The sequence below is a fragment of the Crotalus tigris genome, unplaced genomic scaffold (assembly GCF_016545835.1).
Source record: "Crotalus tigris isolate CLP2741 ecotype Arizona unplaced genomic scaffold, ASM1654583v1 scf7180000019935.411523, whole genome shotgun sequence".
Classification (NCBI taxonomy): Eukaryota; Metazoa; Chordata; class Lepidosauria; order Squamata; family Viperidae; genus Crotalus; species Crotalus tigris.
In genome coordinates, this window is record NW_024097779.1 from 2,663 (window position 1) to 22,182 (window position 19,520).

Consider the following 19,520-nt stretch of genomic DNA (forward strand, 5'->3'; position numbering starts at 1 on the left):
CCTCGCAGGGCTGGAGTTCAATCCTGGTGGCTTTGAAGACAGTGAAGCCACCTGCGCTCCATCAGTGGGGCTGGGGCTTCTCTTAAGCACAGATTGGCATCAGCTCCGCCAGTCATTGTGCTCACTTGCATATGAAGAGTGAGAAATTTGGTCCCCACTTCTCACCTCCAGCCCTTCAAATCTCTCCATCAACTTTTCCACTGATTGATTACTGACTGCAGACAGGTACTTCCATTCACCAATCTTTTGGTTCCTTGATGGTCCAGGGAATGCAATCCTCAAGGGGCCCCTGCTTGCAAGTCAGCTTTGGATACTTTCAAAGAACTAGCCTTTAGCAGGGTTGCCTCAAGGCGCTTGGAGTCTCCATTGGGCAGGGTCCACTCCAATGACCAGATCAGGTCTCGTGTCTTTGGCCTTGCTCCCTGCTGTAAGGCATCAAAAGTTCCTTTCTCTTCCAGTGCGCTGGATTGTGCTCCCTCCACTGAGGTAGCAGCCATGGCCAGGGTGCTGGTTACAGGTGCTTCTTCCCTTTCTATGCTGAGATCTTCCTTAAGTCTTTGTCAGCCTACCCCTCAACTTAGGAAAAGTGACTGGAGCTCAGGACCCCAGGATGGTCAGGATAGAAGGTAGTTTTGGGTTCATATCATGGTTCCGAAGAACTTCAAGACAAGAATTCTTCCTTAAAGAACATTTTATGCAGGAAACAACATATCGGCACTACATAGCTAAACCCAAAACTAGTTTCCCTTCCCCAGATACAAAGTAACAAATTGCAATTCCCACCCCCCAATAAGCAGTCATAAATCACATTCTCCAATTAGCCTGAAACATGGGCTTTCTCCCCAGCTCCTCAGCCCCCCAAAACGTTATCAATTCATCCTTAGGTTCCCAAAAAGCAGCATTTATTATTATGACTAGCTAAGCTTAAGCATTCATCCCAACCCCCCTTCTGTACCTGATTTCTAAATAGAAGAAAAAGCATGTTAAAAGCAAAGAGAAAATGACTGAGATTTTCATCAGTTGTCAGAGCGGGAAACATCCAATGTTTACAGCATTGACACCGAAATCCAAAAGACAGCAAGTGATTTACCTCTACATTATTAGATTAAAGACTTTGAGAAGGTTCTGTTGAAATAATTCAGCTATGCTAAGCTAAATGGCCATTAATGGAGAAGAGGAAACTAACATAGGCAGTGAAAATGACACGTTTCTTTACAACCAAGAGTTCTTCATCCAGATGGTTCTACTTCCCACTCTTCTTTGCAAGGATGGCTGCATTGATGGGATTGCCAGTCCAATATTTCTGAAGGATGCCTCATTGAGGGATACTAAGCTAGACCAAATTGATGGAAGTTTTTTCCTAGGTTCATTTTTCTTTTTTTCTTCAGAAAATTTCACTTTTCTTATAATGTACCTAGCCATGGTTGCCTCCTTGCTTTATGTCAACCATGCCATGCTATTTTATAATCTCAAGCACTTCCCCAGCACCATGGATATTCCTTTCACTGAGAGTCCACTCAGAGATTGGGAAATCACTTCACTATATGTTATTCTTTCTACACACAAATCCAGAATCTGACATGCATCCAGCAACTGTAGTGCCCAGAAAAACATCAAATATGAGAGGAGTTGGGTGACAGGTAAGATTGAGATTTTGGACATTAGACTTCAAATTCTGCTTTCCACAATCCAAATATCTGAGGGAAGGGGACTTCAGAAAGCAGTATTTCTACATAACAAATTGCAGTACAAGATCAAGAGGCTACTGGGATCAACACTATTGGAACTCTACCTGCATATCTGAGGACACTCACTATGGATAAGAGTCACATAATAGGATGGTGCTACATCAGACTGGATATTTCATGTATAGTATACGCACTATCAACCCTGCCTGTTCATATAGCAATAGCACTTAGACTTATATACCACTTCATAGTGCTTTTCAGTCCTCTCTAAACAGTTTACAGAGTCAGCAAATGGCCCCAAACAATCTGGGTCCTCATTTTACCTACCTCAGAAGGATGTAAGGCTGAATCAATCTTGAGCCGTTCAGAATCAAACTCCTGGAGTGAGCAGTGAGTTAGCCTGCAGTACTGCATTCTAGCCACTGCACCACCACGACTCTATATACCAGTAGTATACAGAGAGATTAGGAGGAACAACAGTAGGAAGTAATATGGGTTCAATTTAGATAATCAAATCACAACTCCCCCTTCACACTATACAGCATAAAACATACTTAGCCAAAGATAAATATCATGCCAAGCTGCAATGTGGGCTCTCATCAACAAAGGGCATAATCAGATAGTAATTTCTACTGGAAGGGAAACAGTTGCAGTGCTATAATTTTAATTCATTCTTTCCAGTATTTTTTTTTTCTGTGCATCCAGAACTCTAGTTTATTCAGAATTTTTCTGCATTAATGAATTCATTCATTCATTCATTCATTATGCCTTCCTACAAAGTGACTCTGGACACTTTGCCTTATGGATTTGCAAACATCTTTTAGACATTGAAAAATGAGATACTGTACTACATTTAATTTCTCACAAAACATCCTTTAATACAGGGGTCCCCAACCCCTGATCCGTGGATTGGTACTGGTCTGTGGCCTAATAGAAATTGGGCCATGCAAGTGACAAGGTAGCGAACAAAGCTTCAATGCACATGCATAGTATGTAGGTTGTGCGCAAAACCATCCCCCCTCCACTGCGTGGAAAGATTGTTTTTCATGAAACTGGTTCCTAGTGCCAGAAATGTTGGGAACCGCTACTTTAATATATTCTTATGGCCTTCCTTGATCCATTTTTGTTGCTAATACAGCTATTTTCCTTTTGTTCAATTATGTCCAATTTTCAGAGACTGCCTGGACAAGTTCCTACAATTTTCTTTTCCAAAAGTGGTTCGTCGTTGCCTCCTTTCTAGGGCTGAGAGGAAGTGACTGGCCAGTGCTCACCCAGCTAGCTTTGTGTCCAAGGCAAAGCTAGAATTCATGTTCCTCTGGTTTCTAACCCGATGCCTTAACCACTATACTAAACTGGATCTAATACAGGAACAATGGCTACTATTATGGATTTTGTATAAAACCAAGTTGCTTTTGCAATATAATCTTGCATGTGGCTATTCAGAAGTCAGTTTTATTATTTATAATGCAGTTTGCTCCTTAGTATTCACTGCAGGAAGATAGGCTTAATGAGCATATAAGCTCATATAATGAAAAGTGTAACTTTATATTTGATTTCTTTTCTACAGGTATTTGTGCTGTTTCCAGTTTTGTATGCTCTGTCTCATTACATGAATTTGTAAATTTCAAAACCAACAGAGCAGCTTGTAACAACTTATACATTTAATAAGACACAAACTTCTGTGGATTCTTCAGATTTGATGTTCATAATCCAAGTTTGGCAAGACTACAATTATCTCAAGTGTCTGGACCAATGTTTCTCAACTTTGACAGTTTTAAGATGTGTGTACTTCAATTTCGAGAATTCCCTAGCCAGTGAACTCAATGAAAATGCAATGGAAATGTTATGATTGTGACAACTATGTTGAAATTTAATGCTATATTATGCTATATTTAAAACGTCTGCTAATCCTTAAAGTGACTTGAGACTCTGTATATTGCCCAAGTGGTTGGTTTTTGTCCTAACCATCCCAGCCTTTTAAGTACAATACAGCACTTTGCACATAAACGCTAGATCAAATCTGCATTATTTGGTCCTAAGTGCCATCTAATGGGTGTCATTGGAATTGCAAGTTTTTATAATCGGTGAAGGGTTGCAGAATATTAAATGAGTCGGATGCTGGGAAAGGGTATTATCGTAATGAATCCGGTAACTGAATGAGAACTCGATTGCACTTCAAGCTACGTTTAATCGCCGATCCAATTTCTTGGAAGAATAAATTTAAATAGCAACATGGTTGCGAAAAGGAAAGGAGAGGGGGAGGCAGAGAATAGCGATAAAATATCCCTGAAGCGAACATTAACTCTTTTCAAATATGGCTAGTTCAACCTGTCACTGAACATAGCAGTCCTGATTCTTCCCCCCCCCCCCCTTCATCTAACCGCTGTACTTCCCTCAGTCGAATCAAAGGAAAAGAGCCACAAAACATTACGCTGAAAAGTTCTATTACTCGGGCAACCTTTATCACAAACATTCTAGAAGCCCCGCCCCTTTCGTGATCTTGTATTTGCCGCTGCCGTTAAGGCAACACTCCATTAGCAACCATGTCCCAAAAGCGGGGGCAAGCATGGCAGACACTTCCTCCGCCTTTCCCTTCGGTTGGGAGGTGGACTCCGGCGCGCTGGTACCTCCCAAAGGCCGCCGACAAGACTGGAGACTGACTAGCAGTGGAGTGGGGCTCAATTATAGCCCATCATTGCCTTTCCCGCCGCCCTATGCGCGAGTGAGCAAGCTAATATTTAGCAGGGTAGTTGGTGCAATCCGGATGGTTTGTAAACACTAAGGTTTGGAGAGGAGGTGGCTAAGATCCCTGGGTTCTCTGCGAGAGGGCTGGAGTGACACCAAAAAAACAGGACGCGGGATGCTTTAAGGCAGATCCTGTTTGCATCCACGTAGTCCCCATATTTTTTGATTGTCCATTCTTTTTCTATGTACTCATTGTTCCTCCTGCAACTTTTCCATTGTTAGTCCACGATCCAGGAACCGTTGCCACCTGCCTCCCAGAAAGTATGGCAAGATGAAGTCATTCCCCGGCTGGCTACCACTGCACAACTTGCCCACTGCATGAAAACTCATAGGGAACTGCTAGCTCAACCCCGCTACTCTGTCTCTGCCTCATATCAAGACGTCCGCTACAATAAAGATTTGAGAGAGAAGGTAAGAGATTCTGAGGGAACTTTAGCAATTGGGTGCTCTTAGGAAAGTGTCCTGGAAAAGGCATTAAGAAGCAGATTCCTGATTTTACTAGAGAAATAGTTAAGGTTCAAGGAAGACCTTAGTGCAGCAGGATGAAGAGCTGGAAGGAACAGCTCTGGGAACACTTACAAACACTTATTTTTATTTTAATGCTGGGCTATGCTTTTTTCACTTCCCTCCTGACCTCTTTTCCTGTGTGCAAGACTCTTTTATTGCAAGCGTGAAGGCAGAGCCTACATACCAATACAGTACAGAGTACAGAGAAGAGCAACAAAGATGATTAGGGGACTGGAGGCTAAAACATATAAGGAACGGTTGCTGGAATTGGGTATGTCTAGTTTAATGAAGAGAAGGATGAGGGGGAACATGATAGCAGTGTTCCAATATCTCAGGGGCTGCTACAAAGAAGAGGGAGTCAAGCTATTCTCCAAAATGCCTGAAGGCAGGACAAGAAGCAATGGATGGAAACTAACCAAAGAGAGAAGCAACCTAGAACTAAGGAGAAACTTCCTGACAGTTAAAACAATTAATCAATGGAACAACCTGCCTCCAGAAGTTGTGAATGCTCCAACCTTGGAAGTCTTTAAGAAGAGATTGGACAGCCATTTGTCTGAAATGATATACGGTTTCCTGCCTGAGCAGGGGGTTGGACTAGATGACCTCCAAGGTCCCTTCCAACTTTATTATTATTACTATTATTATTATTATTACTATTATTATTATTATTATTTTAAAATACTCATATTGCTTGGCTGTATTTTCCATGCATCCTTTTTTCAAATTTCCAAAACAAAAAAAGTCTATCTTGTTTCAATTACCATAAAACACTGTAGGGAACAGATGTTAATTAAAAATAAAATGTATTAGGCACAAGATATTTTGTCACCAAAAGTAAAATCAAGTTACAAATTACCCAATGCTATTCTAGTAGGTGAAACTGGAGCATCTCACAACTTTATGATAACTTTTTATATTACATTCAAAAATAAAGTAACATTGTTTCTCATAATTACCAGCCAATGATGGCTGTAGGACAGAGGGATTTATAAATAACACGTAACCTTTCTACTTTGAACAATAAATATTTTAAGAAAGTCAACTCTCAATATGAATCGAATCCACAAGGATAATCTTAAAAATAAGCAATTTCTCCCTTCCCCGTAGTCTTGGGAACAATATTAACTGTCATTAGGTCTAATCATCTGTCCCTCTGCTTTTTAATATAATTTTTAAAATTAGTTTTTATAAAACATATAAAAACTAACACAAACTAATAAAATGCAGAAGCAGGAAAGAAATGAAGAAAAGTGAAAGGGTAGAAAGAATCGAAAAGAACAAAAAGTAGCTTTCAATTTCCTTTACAGAAATATTAGTTACAAAATTCTCTCTTACTCTGATTACAAAAAAAAAATCTATTTTTTTTCCTAATAATCAAAACCACAAATCACCTATGCATTTTTTCTGTTTCAGGTAAAAAAATAAGTGGTGTCTAGTTGACCATAAATATAGATACCATTTTCCTCTAATTCCTCAAAAATAAAAATAGCACTATAAAAATAAAGACTGTTCCTTAGCCGTTAAAATCTTTCATAGATCCTCCCTTAGTTACACTTTTTGCAAATCTTAAATCTTTAAGCAAAGTCTCTTATATTTCCTAATCTAGAAAGAAGACTAATCATAAAAGATAAGACATCACAAAAAGTCTTATCTTTACTGCAAAAGACAATATCTCTGCAGTTGTTGATTGATTACTTCTTAAAGTGATTAAGAGATGGGTAGAGTAAGGCTGTAAAGTCCCTAATGGTTCCACAGGAGTGTAGGTGAAAGTCTAGGATTCCAAGCAGCTCAACTTCTGATCTAGCTGCAATACCCTTTTCTGTTTGTGCAGTTTAATCAGAAGGAGCTGCCATCAAGAACAATGTAATTAATCTCTCAATCTCCCTTTGATCCAGGGAGCCAACTAGAAATCATCTTCCAGCTGGCTTTCAAAGGCTACAGCAGCTCTCATCACTTTGGAGAAAATCAAACTATCACTCCCTACAGCAGAGGTCCCCAACCTTTTGGGCACCAGGGACCTATTCCGTGGAGAGGTTTTTCCACGGACCGGAGTGCCTGGTTTTGTGTGCTGCCTGCATCTCGCAGATGGGGCTTTCTTTGTGCAGACCAGTTGCTGGCATGCGGCAGCCCGATACTGGTCCACGGACCGGGGGTTGGGGACTCCTGCCCTACAGAAACAACTCAGCTGTCCTTCTACTTTCTCCTATATGTTCTGCTTCCTGAACTCTCAACCTGCTCTTGTCACCAACAGCTGAAGCTTAGAGCCTGGAGGTTTCCCCTAACTATGGGCAACCAGAAGAGTGAGATCCAAGCAAATTTTCATGGTTGGCCCAATCTGCCGCACGACCCCACCTTTCATGCTGGGCCTCAGCCATTCAGACTGGCAGCTCATCACACAGATGGAGCATCCAAGGTATCTGGAATTTCAGAGACAAAAGGAGGACACCCACATTTCTTTTTCCTGAACACTCAGTTTTTCTTGCCAGAGTCATGATCTCCAAATTAAGAATGATTCATTGTGCACGTTTTTGCAAAGTTTTCTTGTACATATGTCCCCATCTTTTTGATACTGAGCAAATGAATGTTTAATGTCCTTTAGGCTCTTGCCAGATCTATGTGCAACTTGTATATGCTGGAGGAACAACAGCTTCGGGTGACCTGGGGTTAGGGATGACTTCAAATTTGCAGAGGAACAGCCTCCAGAGATAGACTCTGGTAGTTTATCTGACAGGGACAATAGATAGTTATTTAAATTTTCTACAGTGCATTAAGTCTACTAAGGGAATTGTGGAAATTTTAAAAAGCAGATGTCATGGGGAAGGGAATTAGGTGGCCTTTCTAATTGATGCTGGACTTGACTGAAGAGTCATCTTCTTAAAGATATCTTCTGCAGCAGAGGAAAATGCTGCTTAGCAAATTCAGAAAACCCTGTCCAATAGTGGTCTTTATTCTTTTCATTATAGTTGGTGGTAGCCACTACACAGAACAATGTCCTCGCTGGAAGACCCTTCTACATCTGTGACAAGGCAGTGCTGAAGCTTAACGAACCCTACTTATCAACCACTGCCCAGGACTTCCGGATCTTCACACAGTTAATGGAACATCTGTGGTATCTTTTCCCCACTCTTTCAGAGCCATATAGGTAGTCCTTAAGCTCACAATGAATCCCAGAATTTCAGTCCCAAATCATTCTGGTTATTTTAGGGTCTCAGTGGTACTACTAGTTTACATAACACCTTCAGAATCTGTATTTACATATGTAAATGTAATTCTTCATTTACAGCGATAATTGGGATTATATTTTGGTTGAAATTCATTACATTTATTAAGTTGAGGCATCTATGTGATAAGACCCAATTTTATGACATTTTCTGCAGCAGTCATTAAGCAAATCACTGCACTTGTTGAGCGAACTTTAAAGTCATACCTGTAAACCCATTCTTTCCACTGAGAGTTTTTGCCAGACAACAGGCAGAAAAGACATAAATTGTGGTCACATGACCATTGGACCTACAACAGATATTTAAGGAGAGCTGGTTGTCAAGAACCTGAAATGTGGTCAATGACTACAGTGTATGGCATGACATTTTACAACAATCAAAAGTGTTTTACAGACCATGAGACATTCTCTGAGCCTGTCCTAATTTTAAATAATAATAATAAAGTTGGAAAGGACCTCGGAGGTCATTTAGTCCACCCCCCTGTTCAGGCAGGTAACCCTATACCATTTCGGACAAATGGCTGTCCAATCTCTTCTTAAAGACTTCCAAGGTTGGAGCATTCACAACTTCTGGAGGCAGGTTGTTCCACTGGTTAATTGTTCTAACTGTCAGGAAGTTTCTCCTTAGTTCTAGATTGCTTCTCTCTTTGGTTAGTTTCCATCCATTGCTTCTTGTCCTGCCTTCAGGCGCTTTGGAGAATAGCTTGACTCCCTCTTCTTTGTGGCAGCCCCTGAGATATTGGAACACTGCTATCATGTCCCCCCTCGTCCTTTTCTTCATTAAACTAGACATACCTAATTCCAGCAACCGTTCCTTATATGTTTTAGCCTCCAGTCCCCTAATCATCTTTGTTGCTCTTCTCTGTACTCTTTCTAGAGTCTCAACATCTTTTTTACATCGTAGTGACCAAAAGTGGATGCAGTATTCCAAGTGTGGCCTTACCAAGACATTGTAAAGTGGTATTAATACTTCCCGTGATCTTGATTCTATCCCTCTGTTAATGCAGCCTAGCACTGTGTTGGCTTTTTTGGCAGCTGCGGCACACTGCTGGTTCATATTTAAATGATTGTCCACTAGGACTCTGAGATTCCTCTCACAGTTACTACTATTGAGCAAGGTACCCCCTATACTATACCCGTACATTTGTTTTTTCTTGCCTAAATGTAGAACCTTACTTTTTTCACCATTGAATTTCATTTTGTTAGATAGCGCCCAGTGTCCAAGTCTGTCCAGATCCTCCTGTATCGTAAGCCTGTCTTCTGGAGTGTTGGCTATTCCTGCCAGCTTGGTGTCGTCTGCAAATTTGACAAGTTCCCCATCTATCCCCTCGTCCAAATCGTTGATGAAGATGTTGAAGAGCACTGGGCCCAGAACAGAGCCCTGGGGCACCCCACTACACACTTCCCTCCATGTAGATATGGTTCCATTGAGGACCGCACGCTGAGTACAGCCGGTCATTAAACAATTGGTTGTAAGTCAGACATGTCAAACACAAGGCCCAGGGCCCGAATGTGGCCCACAAAGTGGTTTCATATGGCCCGCGAAGTCATCCTGGAAACAGTGAGGGAATGGCCCCTGCTGCCTTGGCCCTGGCCCAGGCCGGCCAGGAGCCAATATACAATTTTGTGGTGGCCATTTATGCTGAAACACATTCAGTCTTAGCTCCACAAGGCCATCTGGAAACAGCAAAGAACCAGCCCCTGCTGCATCGGCCCCACCCCCTGGGTGCATGCTGGGGAGGTGTCACCCTTTGTGAAGAATGAAGAAATGGACCATCATTTAGAAGTGGTCAGCAAATGGCCCTGGCCTACTTCACATATCCAGCTTGATGGGCTCTGGGGGAGGGGTTTCAGCAGGCAGCAGGGCACTCTCCTCACAACACCGAGAGAGGCAAATCCAAAAAGCGCAAATCCAAAAAAAAGCACGACAACACCCAGCCCCCAGCCTGCCTGGTTTCGGCAGACAATGGGGTGCTCTCCTCACAGCGCCAAAATTGAGCCGGGTGGCGTGAAACTGCTGAAAAGTGCAATGCTGCCTAGTTCCCAGCCTGCCCAGTTTCAGCAGGCAGCAAAGTGCAAAGCTGGTGAGCTTTGCACCACCTGGCTCAACCTCTCGTTGTTGTGAGGAGTGTGCCCTGCTGCCTGTCAAAACCCCTCCCCCAGAGCTCATCAAGCCGGATATGTGAACTAGGCGAGGGCTATTTGCTGGCCACTTCCAGGCGATGGTGCATTTCTTCATTCCTCATGAAGGGTGACACTTCCCTAGCTGCGTTTCTTGCCTGTTTTTCTCTCTCGTCTCAAATATTTCCCCCCCATTCTGTACTAAGGAAGGAAGGAAGGAAGGAAGGAAGGAAGGAAGGAAGGAAGGAAGGAAGGAAGGGTCTAAGGGAAGTCCTGCCCTGCTGCCCTTTTACCATCCCCTTGCCCCCTCCTCCTGGCCTATCCTGGGGGTCTCCCATCCTATTGCTAAGAAAGCTTTGGATACAAAGCCGGGTCTCCTCCCATGGCGAGGGAATGGGCCTCCCTCTGACTTTGCCCTTATACCCATCATGAGCAACCTGGCTAAGGAGAGCAAGCACAGCAGCAACAGCCTTGAGGAGGAGGTAAGTGCAGCTGGGCGCCCCCTTGCGGAAATGGGCTGGGCTTGGTGCCGCAGATGGCTCAAGGGCCAGGCTGGGCATCTGACCTCTGCTGCCCAGGACTCTGGGCAGCCCGCACCACCATCCAGCCCCCCCTGGCATGGCAGAGAGGAACTGTGAGGCTCCACCAGTGGACCATGCCTTGGCACTTGCCCTGGTCCCATCCCCTTCTGCCAGAGACCCTCAGATCTGTCCCACTCCTGCCCAGGCCCCCACAGGCACCCTTGACCCGAACGATGTAGAGCTGGCCATGCCCACCCAATAGGCCACACCCCCTCTGGCCACACTCACCCAGTAGGCTGCACCCACTCTGGCCACACCCACCCAGCCACCCGAGGGCAATCGCAATGTTGATGCGGCCCTCAATGAAATTGAGTTTGACACTCCTATTGTAAGTCATGGACTACTTGTATTAGTTGCGGGGGAGCAAAGTGGGAGGCATATGCTCCTAGCTTCTTCAAAACATATAGTTGGAAAAAGGAAACTGGACTCCCCAGAATTTTGCTTTGATTCACAAAGCTCTACTTTTATAAGACATTTCCATTCTTGCTAACCTGAATTTTCAGTATTCTTTTAGCCCATGGAGACACATTTCACTTTAATTGCTGTAAAGTTCCATTCCATTGTGCCAAATATGCTAATTTGATCAATATATATGTATGATACAATTGAGTTCAAAATTTCCATAGCTAAACAAGACATTTATTAAGTGAGTTTTACCCTATTTTATGACCTTTCTTGTCACAGTTATTAAGTACATCACTATGTTCTTAAATTAGTAATACAGTTGTTAATTAATCCCATTGATGTTGCTTGTCAGAAAGTTGAAAAGGGTGATCACATGATCTCAGGACACTGCAACAGTCATAAAGTTATGTCAGTTGTCAAGCATCCAAATTTTGATCGTAAGTATGAAAAATGGTCACTGTAACTTTGAACTAAATGATGCTTGTAAGTCAAGGACTACCTATATCTTGTTGTGCACAATTCATCCTACCTAATGCTAGTCTATAACCATAGTAAATTTTGATTCATCCTATTTTACTAGGAATAAGTGAGGAGCTCCCAACCTCTCTTCTAGAAGCTTGTAAAAGCTGTAATTTTAGTAGGCATCACCCACGGGCATCACTCACTGTAGTCATAGGGACTAGAAATATTTCTTTTTTTAAATTAAAAATTAGCTTCTTAGTAAGCTGAATTCTAAATTTAGTGCTCTATTTAATGCCCTCTAAGCAGCACAAACAGACTTGAGCAAAATTGATTCTTGCATTACTAAATATAAAGGAAATATAAGCATCTGCTTCTGGAATGAAATAAATCTGCCCTTCTTGTCTTCTTATAAAGTAGTTTAATCTCACTCCATACCTAACACTGCACATATTTCCTGCTTTTGTCTACCTTCCTGAAAAAATGATTTCTTTTGTTCTGTCTCCATTCCTTCATAGGAAAGAACTTCAAGGGTATACTCAGAAGGAAGTTCTCAATTTGGATCCTTACCCTCTGATTCATGAACCTGGGACTATGCGAGATCTCCAGATGTTTCCAAAGGCTACCCGGGTACCTCACCTGATCCTGAACCCAGCTGTACCTCACCGTGGTTTATTCAGCCTGGCCCAAGAAACCTACCAACTTCCCAATGACCACAAGCGAACCTGGAATCGCTTTTGCCCTGTGCAGCAGCCACCCACAGTTTCCTGCCGGGTGCCTGTGGTGGAAATCATGTGTGTGCCACACATGTATGAGACGGAGTATAAATGCTATGGAAGTGGCAAACCTATGCCAGTGTGAAATGGACAGAGATTTCTACTCACTCACTAGTCCCTTTTTCTACTTCATCCAAAAAGAAGAAAAAAAATATTTCATCATGTTTATCTTTTGATCATTTTGTTGAAATAACTAAAACAAAAACAAAAGCCCTAGATGCATTCAACAAACAAAACATTTTGACTTATACTTTGCTATACTGTCTTAGCATTTTAGCTTCATAAAGCTGTGAACAAACTAGGTATAAAAGTTGCATGCATGTGTACTCACCTAAAGAATATTAGGCCCGCAGCAGTAAGCAAACCAATACAGGATTAATGTGCAAGAATTGATTCTTGCATTACTGTATATAAAGAAAATAGAAGCATCTCCAGAGGGGACTTCTGGAGTGAAATAAATCTGCCCTTCTTGTCTTCTTATAGTTTAATCTCACCACATACATAACAATACTAGACTACAATACATGTAGTCCTCAATTTAAGACCATTTGTTTAGCAACAATTTGAAGTTACAACAGACTTTCATGGGGATACTTACAATCTGGTTCCAAAGTTCAAATGGTTACGCCATTGACTGCATTTTGGGTGTTCAGAAAGTGGTCCACATCTATAGCTGTTTGCAGTGTCCTGCAGCCATCTGAACATGTTTTGTGATGTTTTTTGAAAACTGGCATTTCTAGTTTTGGGCAAAAAACATCAACTGTTTGCTTAATGACCACAACATCTGCTTAACATCTGCAGCAAAAAAGGTCATAAAATTGGATCTGTTATGTGGGTGACCCATTTTATGATTATCACAACTTACAGTGATAATGGGCAAACTCTATTATGGTCATAAGTTGAGGACTATCGTACAATGACACTGAATTCCAAAACAAAAAGTCATAAGGGAATAGCAAATAAGAACCAGCACTTGCTAGGCCTAGCTAATTCTTCAGGATTGATAGCTATAGTCATTTGCTTCAGTTACCCACAAAACAAGCTCTCACTATATTGACTCTTTGCTATGTGGTTCACTGATGCCTCGAGCATGGATAGGTCCTCACAGCAGCCAGATGTTGTTACATCAGACCCCATTTTGTGTAGCCTGAATCATGAAATGTATTGCTATACTAGAGTTTGCTAATTTTGGCTTAGTCTATTATGTAAAATCTCCCAGTGTGTGGTTTATTTAAATAATGTTTAAGCAATAAATTAGTGCAATTGTTTGAACCCAACCTGAATGTGAAAGATAAGACATATAATTTTCACATTTATATTCCAATTTTCTTGGTTTATATGAGATTTTCCTATTTTCTCTTCAATATCACCTGGGAAGTCAGTTAGCTAGAGAGACAGTGACTTGGCTTGCCTGAGTAACAGTGGCATATCTCAAGAAAGAGGCATGGGATTGTACTGTTCTAAGCAGCTCTATATTTGGATACAACACCCAAAACAGATGCTACCAGTACATAGGATTCTCAGCAAGAGTGAGAAACCAATAGCTCTTAAGATGATATTTATCTTCAGCCCCATTGTCAATGATTAGGAATGATGGTACCCAATAAATAACATCTGGAAGGCCACATAGTCTGATTACAATTTTGGATTGACAATGAGCAGTTGCAGATTCAGTTCCATAGCTAAACTGATAGTCACAAGGCATCTATCTTCCTCTAAAAGTACACTTTATAGCAGTGGTTCTCAACCTTTTTAATGCCGTGACCCCCAACCGGTCGTAAGTCGAGGACTAAACCTGTCGTAAGTCGAGGACTAAACTGGTCATAAGTCGAGGACTACCCAACTGGTCGTAAGTCGAGGACTTTCCCTGCCCGGGAGTGCCACACATGCGTGGTGCCGCCCCCTGCGCCGGCCGAGGCGTAGCTGGCAAGCGGCAGAGACGGAGCAGGCCGACCACCGGCTGGGCCACCAGCTGGCCCAGCCCAAGGGAGGTAAGGCACCTGCCGGAAAAGAGAAAAAAAATGGCGGACAGCCTTGCTTGGCAACCCCCATGAAATGGTCGATCGACCCCAAATGGGGTCGCAACCCATAGGTTGAGAACCGCTGCTTTATAGGATTGTGGTATGGATAATATGTGTGAGAGAGAAGCAGTATTTATGATGTGAACTTCTGGAAGAGAGATGGGATATCAATGTATAGGTAGTCCTTGATTTTTAACCACAACTGGGAGCATAATTTCTATTACTAAATGGATGCAGTTGTTGAGTCATGCCTATATTATGACATTTTTTGATGAGTTGTTAAGTGAATCATGATGACCGTTAAGGGAATCACATGGTTGTTAAGAGAATCTGCAAGGGACTTTGCTTGTCAGGCGCCATTCTGGGAGGTCATAAATGGTGATCATGTAACTTCAGAATGCTATGATCATTATAAATACATGTTTTCCAAGTGCCCTAATTTTGATCATGTGATGGGACTGCAATAATAAATGAGGGTATGGGTCATGTCACTTTTTTCAGTGTCATTACTTCACATAGTTGTTAAATAAATGGTTATAAGTTGAAGCCTATCTGTTATTACATAAACAAGTTACTGCATTTTTGTTTCTTCATTTCAGAGAAACATAATGACATGGGTAGGCAAAAAAAGCAATCACAATAACAGCGATTTTCTTGCTGATTTGATCAGATCTGACCACCCTTTAACAGCTACTGATGGGACAAGTCTGCCCTGGCTCTGGAGGTCTATGGCAGAATTGGTCTCCTGATCTCTAAAGCTAAAGGAAGGGCCTTTACCTGCCTCTGGAGGGCTAGGTGGGACCAATCAATGCAACAGCATTGAAGTGACCACAATTGCAAAATTTCATTCTAACAGGATTTGTGGATCTCAGATTCTGGATGTGTTCTGTATGTTAGCCCATTTGAGTTAACTTGGTTTAAAAATTATTGGACTATGATATGCCCTTTCACACAGTTAAAATTTATATACACTAGAGTTTTAGTAGAGATAAATTACAATGGAGCCTGTCTATCACAGTTGTGAATGTAGCTTTTCTATTATTTAGTTTATAAATACTCTAGTTTTTGCACATAAAGAAATAATAATAATAATAATAATAATAATAATAATAATAATAATAGGTGGGCGTGGAATGCTACAAGTACATCAGATGGTTGAAGAAGAAAAAATGGCTTTGGAAGAATATCTGAAGAACAATGATGAAGATGCACTGAAATTAGTATATGAGGAAGGCTTACTGACTACTGGAGAGACCAAACTGGCGTACAAGAAAGACCAAATGAAGAATAGAATAGAGGCATGGGAAGACAAAGCACTACATGGCCAATACATTAAAAAAATAGCTGGGAAAGCAGATAATAATAAAACCTGGCAATGGCTAAGAGCAGGAATATTGAAGAAAGAGACCGAGGGACTAATTCTGGCTGCACAAGACCAAGCCTCAAGGACAAATGCATACAAAGTCAAAATTGAGAAGACAGCAAAAGACAGTAAGTGCCGCCTATGCAAAGAAGCTGAAGAAACAGTGGACCACTTGGTAAGCTGTTGCAAGAAGATTGCACAGACTGATTACAAGCAGCGGCATGACAAAGTAGCAACAATGGTGCATTGGAAGATCTGCAAAAAATATCATTTGCCTGTAAGCAAAAACTGGTGGGATCATAAAATAGAGAAAGTCATAGAAAATGATAAAATTAAACTGCTCTGGGACTTCAGAATTCAAACAGACAAGCACCTGCAACATAACACCCCAGACTTAACAATTGTCGATAAGAAAGACAAAAAAGTCTGGATAGTGGACGTGGCAGTGCCTGGAGATAGCAGAATAGAAGAGAAAGAACTGGAGAAGATAACAAAATACAAAGACCTACAAATAGAAATAGAAAGACTGTGGCAAAAGCAAGCAAGGGTAGTACCAATAGTAATAGGCTCCTTAAGTGCAATCCCAAAACAACTGGAGCACCACTTGAACACCATTGGCATTGACAAATTCGCTATTAGTCAATTGAAAAAGGCGGCCTTATTAGGAACTGCTTCCATCCTGCGACGATATCTGTAATACCATCAAACATCCACATCTGCCTATCCCAGGTCCTGGGTAAGGACTCGAAAGGTAGACAAAATGCCAAATCCAGTCTGAACATCTGGCTGACTGTGTGATGATCCATAATAATAATAATAATGAAGATGCCCCACAAAAATAACATTAAGAGTCTGGATGAGGAAGATTACTACAAATACTTGGGCATCCTCAAGCTGACAACATCAAGCACACTGAAGTCAAGAAAAAGATTAGAGGTGAATACATCAAGAGAGTGAAGAAGATCTTAAAGTCCAAACTCAATGGAGGAAATACCATAAAGGCAATCAACACCTGGGCAATCCCAGTCATTAGGTACACAGCTGGAATAGTGGACTGGACTCAAGCAGAACTAAAAGCAATGGATAGGAAGACCAGAAAAATAATGACAATGAATCATGCCCTTCATCCACGCAGTGACATTGATAGACTTTATCTACCAAGGCAAATAGGTGGGCGTGGAATGCTACAAGTACATCAGATGGTTGAAGAAGAAAAAATGGCTTTGGAAGAATATCTGAAGAACAATGATGAAGATGCACTGAAATTAGTATATCAGGAAGGCTTACTGACTACTGGAGAGACCAAACTGGCCTACAAGAAAGACCAAATGAAGAACAGAATAGAGGCATGGGAAGACAAAGCACTACATGGCCAATACATTAAAAAAATAGCTGGGAAAGCAGATAATAACAAGACCTGGCAATGGCTAAGAGCAGGAAAATTGAAGAAAGAGACCGAGGGACTAATTCTGGCTGCAAAGACCAAGCCTTAAGGACAAATGCATATAAAGTCAAAATTCAGACAGTGTGCCACCTATATGCTGAAGACTGTGGACCACTAAGTGGTAAAAGAAGCTGAAGAAACAGTGGACCACTGGTAAGCTGTTGCAAGAAGATTGCACAGACTGACTACAAGCAGCGGCATGACAAAGTAGCAACAATGGTGCATTGGAAGATCTGCAAAAAATATCATTTGCCTGTAAGCAAAAACTGGTGGGATCATAAAATAGAGAAAGTCATAGAAAATGATAAAATTAAACTGCTCTGGGACTTCAGAATTCAAACAGACAAGCACCTGCAACATAACACCCCAGACTTAACAATTGTCGATAAGAAAGACAAAAAAGTCTGGATAGTGGACGTGGCAGTGCCTGGAGACAGCAGAATAGAAGAGAAAGAACTGGAGAAGATAACAAAATACAAAGACCTACAAATAGAAATAGAAAGACTGTGGCAAAAGCAAGCAAGGGTAGTACCAATAGTATAGGCTCCTTGGGTGCAATCCCAAAACAACTGGAGCACCACTTGAACACCATTGGCATTGACAAATTCGCTATTAGTCAATTGCAAAAGGCGGCCTTACTAGGAACTGCTTCCATCCTGCGACGATATCTGTAATACCATCAAACATCCACATCTGCCTATCCCAGGTCCTGGGTAAGGACTCGATAGGTAGACAAAATGCCAAATCCAGTCTGAACATCTGGCTGACTGTGCGATGATCCATAATAATAATAAGTTGGAAGGGACCTTGGAGGTCATCTAGTCCAACCCCCTGCTCAGGCAGGAAACCCTATACCATTTCGGACAAATGGCTGTCCAGTCTCTTCTTAAAAACCTCCAGTGTTGGAGCATTCACTGCTTCTGGAGGCAGGTTGTTCCACTGGTTAATTGTTCTAAATGTCAGGAAGTTTCTCCTTAGTTCTAGGTTGCTTCTCTCCTTGCTTAGTTTCCACCCATTGCTTCTTGTCCTGCTTTCAGGTGCTTTGGAAAATAGCTTGACTCCCTCTTCTTTGTGGCAGCCCCTGAGATATTGGAACACTGCTATCATCTCCCACCTCGTCCTTCTCTTCATTAAACTAGACATACCTAATTCCAGCAACCGTTCCTTATATGTTTTAGCCTCCAGTCCCCTAATCATCTTTGTTGCTCTTCTCTGTATTCTTTCTAAAGTCTCAACATCTTTTTTACATCGCGGTGACCAAAACTGGATGTAGTATTCCAAGTGTGGCCTTACCAAGGCATTGTAAAGTGGTATTAACACTTCACGTGATCTTGATTCTATCCCTCTGTTAATGCAGCCTAGCACTGTGTTGACCTTTTTGGCAGCTGCCGTATACTGCTGGCTCATATTTAGGTGATTGTCCACTAGGACTCAGAGGTCCCTCTCACAGTTACTACTATTGAGCAAGGTACCCCCTATACTATACCTGTGCATTTGGTTTTTCTTGCCTAAATGTAGAACCTTGCTTTTTTCACCATTGAATTTCATTTTGTTAGATAGCACCCAGTGTTCAAGCTCTCCAGATCCTCCTGTATCGTAAGCCTGTCTTCTGGAGTGTTGGCTATTCCTGCCAGTTTGGTGTTGTCTGCAAATTTGATGAGTTTCCCATTTATCCCCTCGTCCAAATCCTTGATATAGATATTGAAGAGCACTGGGCCCAGAACAGAGCCCTGGGGCACCCAACTACACACTTCCCTCCATGTAGATATGGTTCCATTGAGGACCACACGCTGAGTACGGCCGGTCAGCCAGCTAGGGATCCATCTGGTGGTGGTGTTGCTTTTTATTTTGTCAAGTAGTAGGTTGTGATCTACTTTATCAAATGCCTTACTGAAGTCCAAGTAAATTATGTTCACAGCATTCCTCTGATCCGCTAATTTTGTCATTTGGTCAAAGAATGCAATAATGTTTGTCTGGCATGATCTATTTTTGACAAACCTATGTTGGCTTTTAGTAATGACTTTGTTTGCCTATAGGTGTTCGTTGATTCGTTGTTTGATTATCTTTTCCAGGATCTTCCCAGGTATTGAGGTCAGGCTGATAGGTCTGTAATTTCCTGGGTCCATTTTTTTTCCTTTTTGAAGATGGGAACTACATCAGCTCTTTTCCAGTCTTCTGGTAGTTTCCCAG

At 41.8% G+C, this 19,520-nt stretch overlaps 1 protein-coding gene across 3 annotated transcripts; it reads left to right on the top strand.

Annotated features, from left to right (window-relative positions):
- Positions 1–4,091: 4,091 nt before the first annotated feature.
- On the top strand, positions 4,092–14,352 carry LOC120317916. Of its 3 annotated transcripts, none has more exons than XM_039364966.1 (5): positions 4,092–4,410; positions 4,656–4,844; positions 7,192–7,353; positions 7,904–8,082; positions 12,245–14,352. In XM_039364966.1, exons 1-5 carry the CDS (start codon positions 4,255–4,257, stop codon positions 12,585–12,587), a joined length of 1,029 nt encoding a protein of 342 aa, XP_039220900.1. In that variant the 5' UTR covers positions 4,092–4,254; the 3' UTR covers positions 12,588–14,352. The 3 variants fall into 3 exon arrangements, with proteins under 3 accessions (XP_039220900.1, XP_039220901.1, XP_039220902.1); XM_039364967.1 differs by having other exon boundaries at positions 4,094–4,410; positions 7,904–8,049; XM_039364968.1 differs by having other exon boundaries at positions 4,095–4,410; positions 7,904–8,031.
- Positions 14,353–19,520: the final 5,168 nt, after the last annotated feature.

Coding starts and splice junctions, on each gene's coding strand:
- LOC120317916 (XM_039364966.1), top strand. CDS start 4,255: ATGGCAGACACTTCCTCCGCCTTTCCCTTCGGTTGGGAGGTGGACTCC. Junction 7,354..7,903: donor ACACAGATGGAGCATCCAAG/GTATCTGGAATT, acceptor TTTTCATTATAG/TTGGTGGTAGCCACTACACA. Junction 8,083..12,244: donor ACTCTTTCAGAGCCATATAG/GTAGTCCTTAAG, acceptor ATTCCTTCATAG/GAAAGAACTTCAAGGGTATA.